This window comes from Phyllostomus hastatus, unplaced genomic scaffold (genome assembly GCF_019186645.2).
Source record: "Phyllostomus hastatus isolate PE091 unplaced genomic scaffold, TTU_PhHast_1.1 phas_contig_150, whole genome shotgun sequence".
NCBI lineage: Eukaryota > Metazoa > Chordata > Mammalia > Chiroptera > Phyllostomidae > Phyllostomus > Phyllostomus hastatus.
In genome coordinates this window covers 25,418,763-25,436,893 of record NW_025333611.1, presented here as the reverse complement: position 1 = coordinate 25,436,893, position 18,131 = coordinate 25,418,763, and the positions used below count along the sequence as shown (strand labels likewise).

The 18,131-nt window shown below is 45.1% G+C and overlaps 1 protein-coding gene across 7 annotated transcripts in view; it reads left to right on the top strand.

The window, feature by feature from the left end:
* Window positions 1–11,678, top strand: part of ARHGAP26 (Rho GTPase activating protein 26) — a 404,595-nt gene extending 392,917 nt beyond the window's left edge. For all 7 annotated transcript variants that reach the window (XM_045819338.1, XM_045819331.1, XM_045819324.1 and 4 more), the window contains one exon: window positions 5,682–11,678. In XM_045819338.1, coding sequence (XP_045675294.1) covers window positions 5,682–5,770 — 89 coding nt within the window. In that variant the 3' untranslated portion in view covers window positions 5,771–11,678. The remainder of the gene's footprint in view (window positions 1–5,681) is intronic.
* Window positions 11,679–18,131: the final 6,453 nt, after the last annotated feature.

Below are 18,131 nucleotides of genomic sequence, written 5' to 3'. Positions count from 1 at the left end.
GGTTGTGCCATTTTACATTCCCACCTTTTGATTTTAGGTCTGCTTTCTGAAGTAGCTAAAGACACCTAGGAGATTTTTGACTGCCAAGTCCTTTCCTTCCCATCAGGGTGCTCTGCCCAGCAGGTCTGATGACCTCTCCCACCGCACACCTTGATAATCGTCATAAATCCTGTCCTGACAAATGACAGCAGGAGAAAGGTTTGGTTTCACCAGTCAGGTGCATTACCCAAGCCTTCCTGTGGTCTCTAGGAGTCATGGCAGAGCTTATTGACACTGGTTTGTTTTTAATCAGCAATGCCAGTGACCTTTCAAATTCCCTGAAGAGCAAAAGGCCAAATTAAGCCCAGAAGAAAACACCTTTCACTGTTGACTGAGCTGCAGTCAAAGAAGGATCTGACAAAATGTTAACCCACTATATAGACTGGTTTGGGTGAAAACATTTTATTATGTCTGATTTTTAGAAGTTGCTATCAATACATATCCTCTATTTTCTCCTACCCTTCACCTCTCTTGCCTGAGAAATCAGGCATTTCAGTTGGGAAAAAACTATTTACACAGTAGCCAGGGACATCTCTTTCTTTGTTCTATCTCTTGTTAGTTTATTGCTAGAGATACCAGCTAAGGGCTGTTGAAGTTGAATGCTCTGTAGATGTCAGGTAAAATCATCAGACCAATTTGAAGAAAGTTTCCTAATGAGAGGGGGACAGAGTTTTCAAGATCAAGAAGAATAACTAAGAAGGAGGAAGAGGGGAAAGTCTGGTGTTTCGTAATGATTAATCTCCAAGCCTTTGGATTCCAGTGGCCCGTGCTGCGCATCTGGAGCGGCTGCTCAGTCAGCTTTTGGACTTTGTGCAATGGGGAATGGCTGTGCAATGCTTGGCAATAACTCCAGTGTCAGCCCTTGCCAATCTACTAGGAAACTGTCCTCTTCACCAAGTGCAAGCACCTCAGACAGTAACTGGAAAGACAAATAACTCGTGTTCTCAGGAACATTAGTCATCTTGAAGCTACATGATTAGCAATACCTGGAAAATTCACACAGTGTTCAGTAAAATTGAGTTCTTGGGATACCTTTATCAAGATCTGAGACGGACTGGATCCAATAATTCTAGGGGTACAGGGGGCAGTGTGAATGCAAGACAGGGCTGCCCTGGGGATTTTTCACCAATAGAGAACGTCCTCACTGGGGCTGCTAAGCTGCTCAGGCAGTAGGGTTGCAGAAGGTTCCTCTGTAGTCTTCAGCCTCCCCAGCCCTCTCTGTTGTCAAACCCAAGCCCTCTGTCTCTCACCTGAGTGTTTCTACCAGCTGCAGAACTGGCCTTGCACATCCACTCTTGCCCTCATAACCAGCCTCTACATCGCAGGCAGCCAGAGTTACCTTTGGAAAATGGAAATCACATCATGTTATCCTCCTCCTTCAAATACTCCAGGGCTCTTAGAATTATTGACGAGGACCTCCATGGTCTAGCTCCTGCCCCTCTGGCCCTCTCTCACCATTCTTTGATATGCTGAAGCCTCACAGGCCTTCTTTATGTTCTCCAGTAGGGCTGGCAAACTGTGACCAGCTGGTCAAATCCAGCCTACTGCCTGTTTTTTGTAACTAAAGCCTTACTGGAACACAGTCACCCATGCCTCTTTGTTTATGTATTATTGGTGGCATGACACTGGCAGAGTTGAGTAGAAACACATATTTACTATCTGGGTCTTTAAGGAAAAAATGCAAACAACTGTTCTAAAATCACACCAAGCCTCTCCCCATCTTCAAGTATTTGTACTTGCATCATCCCTGCCCACTGGCTCCTTTGGATCATTTAGGTTTTAGCTTGCTGAGCTCCTCTCCACCCACCTACTTCCCTATCCCAGTCTCTCTCTCCTCTCATCTCCACTTACAATTATATGCTTGCTTATTATACATTATCCCTCCCTGAGAGCAGAATCATGTCTGCTTGCTCTGTACCATGTGCAAGGACTTAGTGCAGTGTCTGGCACATGGTAGGTGCTTAATGAACACTTGTTAAATTAGGAAATGCTTGATATACACAAGGGTCTGTGCCTCTTTTAGCTAGTGCTTCTTGCCATTGGGGCAGCCAGTCACTAGATCTCTAGTGAGATCTTAGTCACACAGTTGCTCTTTGTCCACAGTGAGCAAAGGAGGGGAGAGCATGAGTTGTGTATACAGGGGTATATGGTGTATATACAGATAGAGCTGAGAGAAAGTGGTTGGCAGGAAGCACACCCATGTCAGCAGCAGCTTGTATTTATTATATGCTTGCTGGGCTGGAGAGCTGCCTGGGCAGCTCCCTGCAGCATCTTGTGGTTTACATAGCACATTGGACATTGGTGCAACTCAGAAGGTTGGACATTGGTACAGTTCAGCTCAGTAAGTACTCATGAGCATCTTTGAGGTCCAAAGCATTGGGCTAGGTAAAAGTGGTCATGGTTAAGACCACAGACTCGGGTTAGGTGTCTTGGGTTCAGATCCACCTCTGTCATCTCCCAGCTGTGTAATTTTGGGCAACATGCTTAACCTCTCTGAGCCTCAGCTTCTCATCAGTAAAATGAGTATGATGACAGAACTAAGTCCATAGTCATTCTGAAAATGAAAGTAGGTGATGCAGGCCAAGCACTTACTGTATTCAACATATGTACCATCATTCTTAATCTCAAGGATCACATTCTCTGGTTTGAATAGAGGCAAAGGGCTTGTAGTGGTTAAGGGCTTGGGGTCTGGAGACAGACATGCTGGGCTCAAATTCTGCTTTACCATTGTGACCCAGCACAAATTAATTTACCTCTCTGAGGCTTGATTTTCTCATCTTTTAAATAGGGATATTAATAATACAGCTAGGATCTTTAGGGTCAAGTAAGCCAGTACATAGCTAAAGCTTTGAGCCTGTGGCAGCTTCCCCATCACCATTTCCAGGTGTTAGTTTCTATCACTTTAATTCAGCAGGCAGAGAGGAGGAATGAAGAATGTTGAATGATGTAATACTTAGTTAGGGAAGTAAAGCTTAACACATTTGAGCAGCATTAATAGGATACAGGAATAATATGTAGAATGTACTCTGGGGCTTCCAGGAGTCTGAGAAAGGAGAGAGCAGATAGATGGGACTCTGTGACCATATTTGTGGAGGAGGTGGGGCTTCCACTAAGCCTTGAAGTATGAGGAAAGGAAACAAAGGAAAGACAACAGAAAGCTGGAGGTGGGGTGGGGCTCTGGCTGCCCCCCTCCTCCATCAGTTCACGAGAATTTGCATTTCAATTCTTACCAACATCTTCATTACACAGGCATTTGGACACAGAAAAGTTATGACCCTTAACTTTCTGTGAATTAGTTAAAATGCAGCTCCCTGGGCCCCACTCCTTGAGATTCTGCTTGAACTGATGTGCCATGGGGCCTAGGAATCTGCAGTTGTAATAAGGATCCAGGTAGGTACCACACCTTAATAAAGCCTGATTTGAAAACTCCATTGAGTCAGTAGCCTGACCTAAAGGCAATATACATTGTCCCCTGTAGCCCCCATGACACATCTCCTGTTCTCCAATTTGGAGGACTTCCTTTATCCCCTCTGATTCTTTCCTTACTCTGCAAATTCCATTTCTGATGTTTGCAGGCGTTGCCACCTCAGCACCTAAGCTGTGTTTGAACAGCTGGCCAGGAAGGGAGAATGTCTGAAAGACATGGACTCAGTGCATCCAGTGGAGTAACAACTGAGCCAGGAGGTTTGCTGCAGAGAGGGAGGGGTCTTTTTCTTTTCTTTTTTAATTTTGTTTGGTTGGTTATTCTTTCTAGGTATTTTATTTTGGGGAGTAAGTTTGATTTGTTTGGCTTTGATTCTAAGCATTTGAGGTTTCCCAAAGCATAGGTGAATGTTGATACCAGATTCTTAGCCAGGTTTTGCTGGGAAATTCTTGCTGACCAGTCAAATGACCCAGGCCCCCTACTGACTCACCTGTACTGAGCACTTACCGTGTCCTGACCCTGTTGAGTGCTTTCTTCATGTTGGCTCCTTGAACCCTCACAAGAACTGCCGAGGGGGAGAGAGTTTTATCATCACCACTTAATAGGTGCAGAAACTTAAATAGTCTTGGCAGCGTCAGCTGGACAGGTGGGTAGAAGGCAGGGTTATCAAGATGCTAGTATATTAGGGGCAGGATGGGGGAGCTTGATCAAAGAAGAGGCCAGGTTGCTTTTCAGTTACATATTGTGTTCTTCCTAGAGACACTTCTCTCCCAGGCTCCTCCTCGTGTGGGGGTCATGAATCCACAAACTGCCCTTGCTACTTTTGGTTTATTCCTGAAGCCATGATATGAAATTAGGCACACATTTTGAAAGCCAACTAACAGATGTTTGACCTTGTCTTTTCCTACAAAAGTATTCACAAGGTAGACGAAGTTGATCATGATCTTCATAAGCCTCAGTGTGTGTCCTTCTGTTTCCCCACTTGCTTCTATTCTTACTCTCTTCCCTACAGGCTAAAACTAGACTTATATAGTAGTGCTAGGGCAGAAATGCTTTTCTAAAACAAGCTCAGGAAGTCACTTAATTAACCTAGGAAGGGAATAGAGGAAAATTCATTCTCTCCACACAATCTCAGAAGATGGGAGTTTTCCAATCCATTAATAGCAAATGCCCTGCCTGGCCCAAGAGTGACTTGTGTATTCCCAGTTCACAAGTATGAACACCACCCCACCATCACCAACTCCCACGATTTCTTCTTTCATCCTTCCTATTTTGACTACTTTTCAGACTCAGCTGGATTTTATATAATCTTTGCAATATCATAGTAGTTTCTGTAGAGATGTAATGTGATGTCCCAGAAATAGTTGTATATTATTTGGATATCGAATGTTTGATTTGTTTGGCTTTGGTTGAACAAAGCCAGAAATTTTGAAATTTTGAAAGTTTCCGTAGAGGGAAAGACTTGCATCCAGGAGGGATGAAAACCTAGAGAACAGGAAAGAAAGCTAAGGAAGGGTATGGAAGGAACAGAGAGAGGGCTATTCAAAGACTATAAAATGCAAAAACAAAACAAAAACAAAATCAAACAAAAAAACCCTCAGGGAATTTGCAAGGAAATTTGAAGCAGGATTTGAAGGCAAGTAAAATGCATGATTTAAAGCTAGGTATCTTTAAAGGTCAGTTCTTAGCAGTCCTTCATGGGCACTGCCTTTGGTACATAGTCAAAACTGGGTAGGTAGGTAGGAACATGGATGGATGGATGGATGGATGGATGGATGGATGGATGGATGGATGGACGGACATACAGACAGACAGATGGACCGAGAGTACACAGGTAAATATACAGATAGAGTGCCATGACTATGATCTTCTAACCTAAAATCTGTCCCTTCTTTATAGTTTAAACCAGGACCTTCAGAAAGTCTATGAAATTCTTAAAATGGTATACAGAATTTTTAATGTCTGTGTCAGTTTCCATTTTTGTTAAGAACACAGTTCAGCATAGCCTTCATCAGAAGGCATATGTTCAACAGAAGGTTCAGAAGCTCTAAGGCTCAGAAGGTTTAAACAAGTCCTAGAATCTTGTGACTGGCTGAGCAACTGCACTCGTTCTGCAGACTCCTTTCACACGTACCCATACGCACACTCAGCACGCCTCCTCTGCCTGCCCTATCTGTAACGTCATCTCTTCTCACTCTCTCTCCCCTTCCTGTTACAGTTCACCCGTCTCAGGAGCCTGGCTGGTTGGAGGGGACTCTGAATGGAAAAACTGGCCTCATCCCTGAGAACTACGTGGAGTTCCTCTAACCGTGGGCCCCAGCGGAACTGCTGAGCTTTCCATGGTATCCATGACAACTGCTGAGTCCAGTATTGTAGGTCATTTCTCATTGCCACTGAGAAATGCAGGATGACTGACTGCTGCTACCTGTCAACACGAGTGTTTCTGTGAACTTTGGTGTCATCCATCCCCATGATCATCTCAGCTGACACGTGAAGACATCGCAAGAAACTGAAGTGAATCAGCAGGGGCAGCCATGTGATTTTGATACCTGAGAGAAAGGCTTGCAAAGCCATTTCTCTCATTCAGCACCCTAAATGGGGAACACTCATTTTGTTTCGGTAGTCACCCAAACTTCCAGCCTTCTCAAAATGGAAGTAGGATCTAAGTAGTCCTCAAGAGCCTGCAGGGCTGGGTAATGGCTCTGAGATCCAGGCTGGGTCCATTGCTTGTGTTTACAGTAGACACTCTAAGCCACCTCTATATACTTGAGACCCACAGTGCTACAGGCAGCTGGGTCTGTTTGCATGCAGGATGGAGAGGGCTTACAGCACTGTTTACATAAGGTCCAATCTCTCACCATCTCTGAAACAGCCATTGGCCCAGCATCAGCAGAATTAGTCCAGTCCCCTCTTACAAGGGAACACACACACCCCACGTTCCCCTCCTCCCAAGCTAGGAACTTCTCTGCCACTGAGGGCAGCCAGCACCTCGTAACTACGGCAACTTAACCTACTCCTAAACCAACCAAAAATAAATAAATAACACACTTGCTTTGCATGACACACTTTTTTTCTCCCCTCTTTTGAGTAGTTTTTTGTATGGTTTTCCAACAACCTTAAAAGATCAAAAAATTAGAGTGGTCTGCTTAGGACAGACAGAATGGCAGCTGGGAACTGTTTCTTTTCTGATTTATTTCAGCAACATCAGGATATATTTGGAGCAAACTCTAGTAACCTCTTGAGATTAAATTACAGGCTTAATATTTCTGTTCTTCCATGCAACTGGTGTTTGCTTTCTAGGGGGCGATATGCTGCCTCCCGGTGGGCAACACCCTCTTCTTTCTGACTCATTCCCTAATGTCCTCCAGTTCACCAGCCCTTACCCCTGCCCTGCTCTGCCTCTAGCCCATCACTGACCACCCTGACAGTGCCCTGGACTGCTGAGCACTCGTGCCCTGGTGGTTTGCAGGGCTGACTCCTAGGCCAGCCCTATGGCCTATAGTTTAAAAGGACATATATGTTCACTGCCACTAAGAAAAAGGGAATTGTTTCTCAGGCTTTAGAGGCATGAGACTGATATCATAAGCCATTGTGATTCAGGAGTACACCAAAAGCTTGAGGCATGGAAGGTGTGATGGATACCTTCTGAGGAAGAGAATTTCCTGGCCCACCAGGGCTGGGGCTTGCAGAAGACTGCCTTGAGTGGGGAAGTTCAGCCTGGACATTTCACATTCACTTGGCTTCCAAAGGACAGAGTCTCCAGGGTCTTCCACATTTGAATGTCCTTGCAGGAGTGACTCTGGACAGACCAACTCCAAACTGATGGACTGTTCAGCTCCGCAGGACTGCATCGGGGTGGCAGCCATGCTCCAGAGTGTTTCCTGCTTCTGGAATTCCTCTTTAGGGAAGTTTAAAGAAGAAAAGAAAAACTTGAATTGTGTTGAATTACTGTATCTTTTACATTTTTTTGGAAAAGATAAACCTGTAAATAGAGTGATTTGAAATTCTATATGGCAAAGTTTTATATTTGATATTCTTGAAGCCAGTTGCTCCACACATTTAAGCTTTGATTGCTGAATAAGTGTGTATAAGAGGGAGAGCAAGGAAGCGAGGTTGAAGACGGTCAAGGTCATTCCTCTCTGACCTTGGGGAAGGAGGAGGTGTGTCTGCACATGCTCTGCTGGCTCTTGTCGGTGGACATAACACATGAATGGTGTTCAATCTTCTTATCCAGGTGTGTTTTTAAACATTTCTTGAGCTTTGGATTTGGAGATGGAAAGAGCATCTTCCAGCAAAGAGTCTTTCCAAGAACTCCTACTCAGTAGTGAGATGAAGCTCAGGATTTAAATAGATAGGACCAGGGCTTAGGGTTTTTGTTGTTTTTATTTGTTTGTTTGTTTGTTTGTTTTTTCCATTTTTCTTCTCAGGTGTATTTCTTGGTACCCTAAGATATCATCAGGACAGAAAGATATAGGGTAATTGTGTACTCCTTATATGTAATTCTTCTGCACATCTTCCAAGACTTTATGAATAAGGCCAAGCTAGTTTGCAAGCATTGTATGTGTCCAAGCTCTAAGAAACACTGGCGATTTAGGATCTTTAATTCTCAATATGCTGCAGCTTCTCCTTTTCCTGAACATGTTTATGCCCTTCCTGTTTGTCTCAGATTTCCTATAACCCCAAGTGAGGGAAAAACTCCAAAGAGTAATGGAGATTGTGCCATTAGAGCTTTAGAGATGGTTTTCAAGTTAATAGGAGTATATCATTGTGACTCAGTTCATGAACTCAAGGGTTACACACACAGCTATTACCCAGGAGCTCACCCAGCAGCAGTCGAGACACTACCACTGAATCAGGGAATTAGGATTAAGACTGGACAAGACCCAGATAGGACTCAGGAAAGCTATCATTGAAAACCTAAGAAGAGGGAACTCATGAACTACGCGTGCTCCCTGTGGACTTTGAACAGCTTGGAAACCTGTTCCAGGGGGCCTGAGGCAACAAGCACACTTTGCCACTGTGCTTTTCAAATAGGAGGAGTGCAGCATAATTTTTCTAATGCATTTGATGTTTTATATTGTCACCAGCCACATTGAAACCTTAGCTAGAGCTAACATGGAGTAGCAAAAGGCTCAGGTCCTGGCTTGGGAGTTCCTTGCTGAAGCATACCTGTGGACACTCGGCCCCAGCTTGACCACTTGGAAGCATGTCCCTCCCTCCTCATTTAGCCCTGATTGGAAGCTAGAGGGAAATGGAGCTGCTGCCAATGGGAATTTTTAGGTAGATTCCTTCCCAGTGTCCCTGTGGCTATGCTGGTCCAGTGACAGATGGCTGCTCTGTTTCCTTTCCCCAGCCAGGCTTACCTCCTCCCCATTTGCTATAGACCTGGAGATACTGTTCAGAATACAAGCCAACAAATAGGAAGAATTTTGGAGACTAAAAGTGGATTTTACTCTCTCCGCTATCTCTGCCTTTCATCCATTATTCTCTCTGCTTGGATAGGGAGGGAACTTCAGGATGGGTTAGGGGAGTGGACTAGGTATTAGGTTGGAAGACTGTTGACCAAGATCCCTGAGTTTTCCCAGGGGGCTTTATTTCTTTTGTAAGGCTCTGGGATCTGCTTGGCATGCAGAACCTGAATCTTTTTTGGGTATTAAGATGAATCTCTCACTTCTTCGTGTATTCACAGAAGCTTGTATCTGCAGAATGTCATAAGAAAATAACTAGTTTCAAACCTATGCCTCCCAGGCAAGTAAGTTCCTGATTCATTAAAGACTGGTAAGGTCTCTTCTCTTTTCAAAAATAAACATGTAGGGGTGGGCCCCATATAGCACCACCTTCCTTGATATCTTGTAAGTGGAGCAGTTTTTAGCTCACTGTTTTGTATTTCGATAGCCAATATGTGTTTTCTAATGTCAGACCAAACTGTCTTTTTCAGCATCATTCCAGTTCATCCCCTCTTACTGAGGTTTTTTTGTTTGTTTGTTTGTTTGTTTTTAACAGAGGCAAAGAGAGAAATGAGCAATTGAGTACTGGCAGACTGGCATTAGTAGGACAGTCATGCTAGTGACAGGGTCATTTCAGGCATTTGTTGGGGCTCCACAGTTGTGTGTGCCATACGTTGCTCGAAAAGAAGTCCTTCTACCAACTGCATTTGTGTCTCCTGAAATAGCAACCCCAGTCTCACCAGAAGTTCTGTCTTCTGTGACTCCAGAAACATCCATGATTGAGGGGTAGGGAGACAGAAATAATTGGCTGACGGTAACTTGATCACCTGTTCGTGACTGTCTATTGGCACCTTTCATCGTCTGGCTTCTGTTTCCAAAAACAAGTCTGGACCACCCATATTCGTGGACACAGGACCACCAGGTGCAACAGTGCCCATCATGGCACTTACAGTTTCCCTAGAACTGAATGTCTTATGAGCAACCATATCACCCAAGTAAGTAACCAGCACTGAAGAAACCAAACTTTAGCTACCTGACTTTAAAAGAAATGTCCTAGGTATTCTATCTCGGGAGTTATCTATCATCTCTGGCAAACTTGATAGTCATCAATTACCCAGACAACCCTGCCCTACATCTCTTTCAAGTCAACTGGGTGTCCTCTCACATACCCTGTGCTGATATTTAAAAAATTTATCCTGTGCTCAGATGTGTTTGGCAGCCATGCTGATCTGCCGGGTGCTGAACCACTTCTCTGTAATTGTAGCATCACAATGACAACAGCAGGAGAGGAGTGCACGTCGCACAGTTCTGCAGCGTGCCTGGGATGGCACTCCAACAAGTAATAATTAGCTTCCCCCCCTTCGACACCTGCAGTACTTGTCTAACTAAAGAGCTTCCCAAAGCAGAGGGAGAGGCCCTACAGAACATCCAGACGTCATGCAGAGCCAGTCCTTGCTGAAATGTGGTCTTGTCGTGGAAGCACTTGTATTCTTGGGAGAACAAATATTCGGTGTAAACTAATGCTAGGAGCAGAGAGAGAGAGAAAGGCAAACCACACTGAAGGACTTTGGATTTTTTTTTAAATAGAATACAATTCGTAATAGAAGAAAGAAAAATCTATCACAAAAAGTTCACAACTAATATTCTTAGGGAAGGTATAGAGGACACTACAAGATGGCAGGACATTTCAAGGTGGAATGCTTTAGAGAACAAAGGCTTGGCAAAGTCCTAGGCCCGTGTAAGGGTAGCATTTACTATTATGCAAAAAATCCCTTTAGTAAGAACCAGAGTACTGGTAATCAAAATGTCAGAACCACCGCAGTCGTCCTGGAGAGATGAAGACACTCCACGCCGTTCTACGTTGACCGTTTCCGGTGCAGACAGTTATGAGGAGCGTCCTTAGGTGTCCAGACGCCAGGGTAGGCCTCGTGCCTGTGAAAAGAGGTTCATCTGATGATTCTAAAGTATATATGTATTAGTGTGTGTTTGTATATGTGTAATGTGTGTGTATAGTGCACATTTACGTATGTGAAGATACAGACTCATATGGAAACCCATATAAGCTGGCAGTAGCTGAGCCTTTACAGCCTTTAAGATTTGAAGGTTGAGAATTCAAGACACAAGAGAGGCTATTGATTGACTGTCAAAATGATCAGAGATGTAAATTAAGTGCCATTTTAAAACTTTGTTCCTATCAAATGATGACTATCTACAGCTATATTCCATGTTAACTTATTATTAAAACTCATGTTGCAAAAAGATCAAATTCATAAGTGGTTAGTAGCTAATACCAGGCTAGTGTTCAAAAGCACTCTAAATGATATTTTGTCCATATTTTGGAGAAGATGTTTGCATGTTTAATTCATAATTTAGGCTACCTTTGGATATATTATAAAGTGCTGTGTGATATAATATAAGTAAAGTACTTAAAATGGCACTTTAATGTTTTTTTAAATCATAAATAATGCACTGTTTTAAACTTCAGTTCAGTATTGAATATTGACTGGTGTAGAGAATCCAACTCAGTAATTAAAAAGTAATTTGTGGCTAGAATAGGACTTTTTTCCCATTATTACTGAAACAGTTTTGCCATGTATAAGCTTTTTTAAAAAGTGCTTTTGCGTCACTAAGCATATCTACAAAGAAAATACAATTTCTGTTGAGTGGCCTCTGAAATTTGGCTTTCTTACATTTCGTTGGTTTACGTGACAATCCCTATAAACTGAGTGGAAGTATGATTTTTTTAATTAAATGACTTTTCCATTTGACAGTATGTCTGTTTCTTAAGTTTCTGATAAAGTTTTGACATGCATATTTTAATGTATCTTCAAATCAGCAAAGACCATGATCAAAAGTCACATGTCTGGGCTCCTGTGGTTACTGGTGACAGCTTCAGGGCTGATTTCTGATGCAGTCTGAGGAGCTTTGGTTTCCTTTAGGAAGAGGTCAAATGCCAGTGAACTTGAAGAGGAAGGATCAGCCAAGTTAAACAATTCAGCCCCAAAGACTCATATTCCAATGAATCTTTCTGACTTTATCTTCTAGAATACACATTGTTTTATTTTTCCTAAGTTTGGTTTTCTAGTTGACCACTTTCTGGAACTTCAGTAACACGGTATGTAGTAATCAAAGAGCCAGGACACAGGCAGTCCCACCCTGCAGCTGGGCATGTCCCACGGGTTTGCAAATCAGTTACTTGTAACATGAGTCCCAGGCCAACTCTCACTATTCAGTCTTTTCATTCATCATATCCCTTCCAGGCGTATTCTGAGTTGGAGCCTGGAGCCTAGGTTTACAGTTAGCTCCAGGCTTCTGCAATGAGAGCAGAGGACTGGGGAGAAAAGCAAGAGAAGTGCAGGAGGCGCCCGCGCTCTGAGGATTAAGGGGGACTCTTGTCCTGGGGAAACAGGAGTGTGAGCTGTTTATACTGTTCTCACTTGTCACTTTATAAGACACTGGTTTACCCCTTTGAACAGCCCAGACTGAGCTCCTGCTGCCTTCATTGAGCTTACACCCTGCCCTAGAAAACTCTCCCAGCATCTGAAGCCTCATGCATGCGTGAGGTCACAAGTTACCTTACGTGGCCCAGATAGCTGATACATGCCCATCGTGTAGAGAACGACACATATGGTATGTATTTGTGTTTTTTTTTTAATGTTTTGGCTTTTCCAACAGATTTTGCAGTCACTTCAATGTTCATGTCTCTTTAACAAAGAAGGTTTTTGCTTTTTTTTTTTTTTCATTTTGCTTTTAGCTGTCACTCAAGAGCAGAGCTCAAATTGTGTCACTTTTTGTGGCTTGTTTGGTGTTTCTCACTCATTTGTTCTGGCTTTATGATTGGTTATGAGAGCACCTTCGTTAGAAATGAACTTGACTGACACTTGAAGTTGGATAAACGAAGGATTTTCTCAGACCCCAAACACATTTGCTCTCTTGGGAATTACATCAAGGCTTTAATTCTGTCTTTTCTCAGTTTTTCCCAACCTCCACTCAAATACACATCTCTCCTACCCCAGTGTGTCAACGTCTTTGGCTTGCCCTGCTTTTAATAGCACTAAGCTGAGCTGTAACCAATGACCTGTGCTGGGTTAGGCAGGATTGCCTGGGTTTGGGCTGCTCCTCAGTCCAGGAAGCCTCTGACCCAGGCAGCCCCGCTTAGGGGTGTGTGAGGCTTATTGCACGGAGAGGGAGAAGCATGTTCCTCCAGGGCTGCTACACCCTAAAATACCACCCTGCACGTGCCACTCAGCTTGGGCAGTGCAGGCCAAAGTAAGAAGGTTTGAGGTTGAAATGATCAAAACCTCCACCCACCGTCTCCCACAGCGCTTAGCAACTCAGCTCCTCTCACGCTGTGTCCCTGTAACGTTTCTTGTGTAACTGACCCCGTAAGGCCAGCCCAGCCTTGATTTGCTAAAACCCAGGTAGCTAATGTGCTTCCCTAAGGCCAACCAGCAAATTAGTCAAGACTTGCACCCATGGGTCCTTTCTCTAGATAATAAATCACATTCTACCCTCCAGACCTTGTGCCTACCCTAAAATGAAAGTTTTTGCTTTGATACTAGTTGCATGTCATTTTGCACTTTGTGGTAGATTATTAGAAAGATTTTTATTTTTTTTTTTACTGTTTATCTGCCTTTTCTGAGCCTTTATCTGTGAAAAAGAAATGGGATGGAAATGCTTGCCTCGCCTGTGTTCAATGAGATGGAGGAGTGACAGGAAAGGGGAGCCGTCTTTCTTTCCCCATTTCTGCAAATCACATCATTTTGCCCCTTCATAGTACTTTCTATTTACAACTAATTCACTATCTGTCATTAAATGTTTCGTACCTGTTTTTCTCCTAATGAACAGCTCAATGAGGACAGAGACCAGGCCTTGATGACCCATCTCTGCCCAGCACCCTGGCCCGGGCCTGGCACATGGCACGCACCCAGTAGCAAGTGAAAGAAATCAGGTAAAGTGCTGCTGTCAGCATTAGCCTGGTTGCAAGAGAGGAATTAGGCGTCACTGGACTGAGGTGCTTGAACCAAGGTGCCTACATTGCCCTGGGCAGGCTCCTCCCCTTGCTCCCGTCCCAGGGATTTAGGCTCAGGGACTGAGACCTCCCTCCCTCCATGCGCACACAGCGCATGCTTTCCCAGCCTCCTCGCTGGTGCTTGGTGCGAGAAACCATCTGGATAACCGGTTGACCAAAACCTGGAAGACCCTTCACAGTCGCCTGAATTACTTACGGGTTATTCCATAAACTTCATGTCAAGCTGGGGACCTGCCTTCAAGCAAACCCACATCAAAATCATCCCTTAAATTAAAAAAAGAAAGGTCCTTTTTAAAGGACCCTTGAAGGAAATTCCGCACTGTCCCATGGGAGCTTGGTCTGGTATTTAACACTCTCGGAAGGGAATTTGTGTCTAATTGAAGTTTCCCATGATGCAACTTATGTCCATTTCTGTTCTTCCTTAGAGCAGGGAACAATTGGCCATCTCTTTTTAGAGCTGTTACCCTCCATTTTTTTGCTTCCATTCAGCCAGCACTGCTTAACCACCTCTTGTGTGTCGGGAGCTGCTAAAACCAGGAAGTGTTAAGGCACGATCTCTGTTCTCAGGGAGCTCACGGTTGGCCTCGAAGATAGGCAGGAATGCAAGAAGCAGCATTTGCCATGTGCCAGCAGGGAGTCTTGGGTGCTGAGGAAGAGTGATCCTTTCTATTTGGGAGGTAGGTACCAGAGAAAATGTCACCAAAGAAGTGACATTGGAGGCGGTTCTTGAAAGATTGAGAGGTGTTTGCCACTTAGGTAAATAGAAAAGTGTCCCAAGCACAAGAACAGCAAGGACCAAGGCCTGAAGGGGAGAGGTGTGGGGGGAGTTCAGTATGATCGGAGTGTGAGGAGATTGGGGCTTGTGGAGAACTGTAAACTGTTCACCCTCACCCACCCCCAGTTAGCCTTTAGGCTTCCGTCTTCTCTCAGTGACCGACAATACCAGCTAACATTTACTACTGTCTTCCTAGGAACCAGACACTACCCTACATGCATTAACTCAATCTGGAAAACGTGAATGAAGTACTACAACTGCCCTCACTTTGTAGATGAGGAAGCTGAGGACCAGGGAGGTCACACAAGCTAGGAAGTGGAGAAACTAAAATTCCAACTTAGGTCTGCTTCTAGAGTCTGCTTGCTCGTAACACCTTTTATTTCTTGATAGGAACATGCATAGTTTTATTTCTTGATAGATACATAAATGCATAAACACTTCTTAATTGGGTGGATGTTTTTTCTTCTGGCTTTGACTTGGTTCTCTCATCCCCCACATCAGCCTCCTCCCTCCTCATAACCAACGACAACAACCTCATTAGCCCTTTTCATCCGCGAGCTCTTCAGAACGCGTAGTCTCTGGCAAACACGAAGCTTTGGTTTTGCAGTGGCTGGAGTAAGAACAGGGTATGTTTGATTAAAATCTTTCTTTCCTCTTAGGAGCCCTTTGCTCACTCATCGTGGGTGAATAGTTCCCCATTTCTGGAGCTCTGAGTAGCCGGTCCTGGTTTTCTGGGCACCCCAGGACTCCAGCTGCAGTCTTTGGCCACTCCTGTCATCCTTGAGGACCCAGCAAGGAGGTGGCCCCTGCAGAGGGCCCAGCCATGTCTTGCTAGCTGGAAATATGTAATGTGCAAATTTTTAAAAATTTAACAATTTGAAAATGCTCCCTCTCCCCCACCCTGATCCAGCTGCCAATGACCTTCAGGCTCTTAGGTGATTGCTAGGGGTGAGCATGTGTCTTGTGGGAGAGTGAGTGTTTCTAGCCTAATCTGCTAATTCTCAAAAATGGAGGATTTTCTTGGGATTTGAACCCCCTCTTGAGCTTAAGGAGCTTTGAAGTAGCACTAGAGAAGAGACCACTACCGCTTCAGACCAAAGCAGACGGTGGGCGAGTACTGCTAGGGTACAGAACACATCTGACTGGTGCTCGGCTCTGCTTCCCCGGTGAGCCTCTCACCCCGGTGTCCCACAGTCAGGGGGCTGAGCCTTCATGTGGCAGGATGACGATGGTGAACTAAGCCTCTTTTATGAAGTATTTCCACTGTGCTAATTGACAAGCATCATCTCATTGAATTCTCAAATCAACCTTACATGGTAGATGCTGTCGCTCTTCTACACATGAGGAAGCCAAGTATTAGATGGGTTAATTTGTTCAAAGTCACTGAGCTAATAAGTAACAGGACAGAGATTCGGCCCCAGCAGGCTGGTATCAGAGCTTGCACGAACTCCCACACCGTCCCCGCTCTGGGGAAGGTCTCAGAAGCTCCAGCCCCCAGGTGCCCTTCACTCCCCCCACCCTACGGGAATATTTGGTATTTTTGCCTGTTTAGCACCCAGTGCCCCTTCTTCTGGTAACAATATCTCAGTTTTTCTTTGAGGAGCTACCCCCCACTTCCTACCATCAGGTTTCATGGGTTTGGGTGGGCTGGTGTCAACCCTGGATCCAGTGGTGAAGCTGTGACCCTGCTCTGGCCTGTGACATCATCACAAGCCAGAGTGATTGCTTGGCTCAGGAGTGGGCACAGAACCCAGTGAAATCCACGGTGCCGGGGCTTTGTCCGGGGTGGGGTGTGCCGGACACAGCAGGGGATTCATGGTATCGGGGAAGCGTGGCCAGTGCTCTTCCTCCCACCCTCAGAGGGCTTCTTGGCAAGAGCGCTGTCTGTCACTTGTCTGTATTCGAGGGCCCCCTACCTTATACTGAGTGTTTATTGAGATTTTAATAGTATGCCTCTTAGAGAAGTTGCTTCGGGCAGCAAGCAGAAATATCCATCGCGACCTAAAATGAACAGACACAATTCGATCAATTCTGGAGTGAGTTCGCCAAAAGAGAAGCCTCGATGCCCACACTTAGCCAGCACAGCTCAGCTCTCAACTGCTGACGTTTGTTCTCCAGGTTGGACCGGAAGAGGCCGTGGCAGGATCTCGTAAGACTAGGGAGGGACTGCGTCATTCAGAGCACTCTGAGGATACTTTTCCAACCCCAGGTGATTGGTGACTTGGCCCACCCCAGTGGTGCATTAGTGCCGAGACACTGCGTCCTGGAATGCTCATGAAGGACCCCAGTCCGTTGTCATGAAGGATGGCAATAAGTCATGCTTCGTCAGGATGTGGAACTGGGTGGCAGAGAGTGCTCCTCGGATCAGAAAGATGTTCACACACCCTGGGGGCCGCACCCAGGCCTGTTCGGCCATCCCACGCATGTGCATCTGAGCAACTTCAGTGTCACCAAGTTCAGACCTTCAGCTTCGTTTGGGTGGGGCACCTGGTTGGAGGCCCTGCGGGGGGTGGGTGTACCCAGTCAGACTCATGCTGTGCTGCTGCTCTTCCCTCAGGACAAGTTCACAGGGGTCTTGTCTCGAGGACTTCCAGATAAAGGGACTCCCCGACTCACTGGGGGAACCTTCCCAGGCAAGGCAGCACTCCTGGCCTACAAAGATAATGTTGTCAACTGAAGTTTGTCACTTCGAAATTTTCAAGTTTTTTTTTTCTTCCAAATGTTGACCATGGAACGAAGCTCCTGAGGCCAGCAAAAAAAAAAAATTAATTAATTAAAATAAATAAATAAATAAGTAAATAAATAAAGCACCAAGCCAGTATGGCCCCAAGATCTTTTCTCCAGTATTCTTTTATGTGTCCATGCCCCAGAGGCACCAGCTCTTCATCTTTCTGCAACAGTCTGAAAGAACGTTCACTCGTTCTCAGTCATTCGTGAGTGTTTATTGGACAGCTGCTCTGTCCACATCCTCTTGCTGGGCGCTGTCTCCCACTCGGGCCCCTGAGGCTAACTCAGGCTCAAATGTCCTTCACTTTCCCCACCCCAAGGGGACTAGCTGTTGTTTTGGCCTATTTGGCAGCCGTTACACCTTCTGAAAACAGCACCTCAGTTTTTCTCTGGGGGGCCACCCTTCCCTACTCTCAGGTTCCATGGGCTTGGGTAGACTGACATCCACCCCAGATCCAGCGATGAACTTGGGACCCCAGCCAGGCCCATGAGGTCATCCAGTCACCCAGCCCATGATTGGTTGATTCAGGAATGGGCCTAGGACCTAATTAAATCCAAAGAGAATGAATTTCTGGATTTCTTAGACTGTTATGATGATAGACTTTCTGGATTTGGAGCCATGAGGACTGCTGGTGGCCATCTTACCTCGTGGGAGGGGAGTCCGCCTGAGGACTGGCAGTCGTGGAA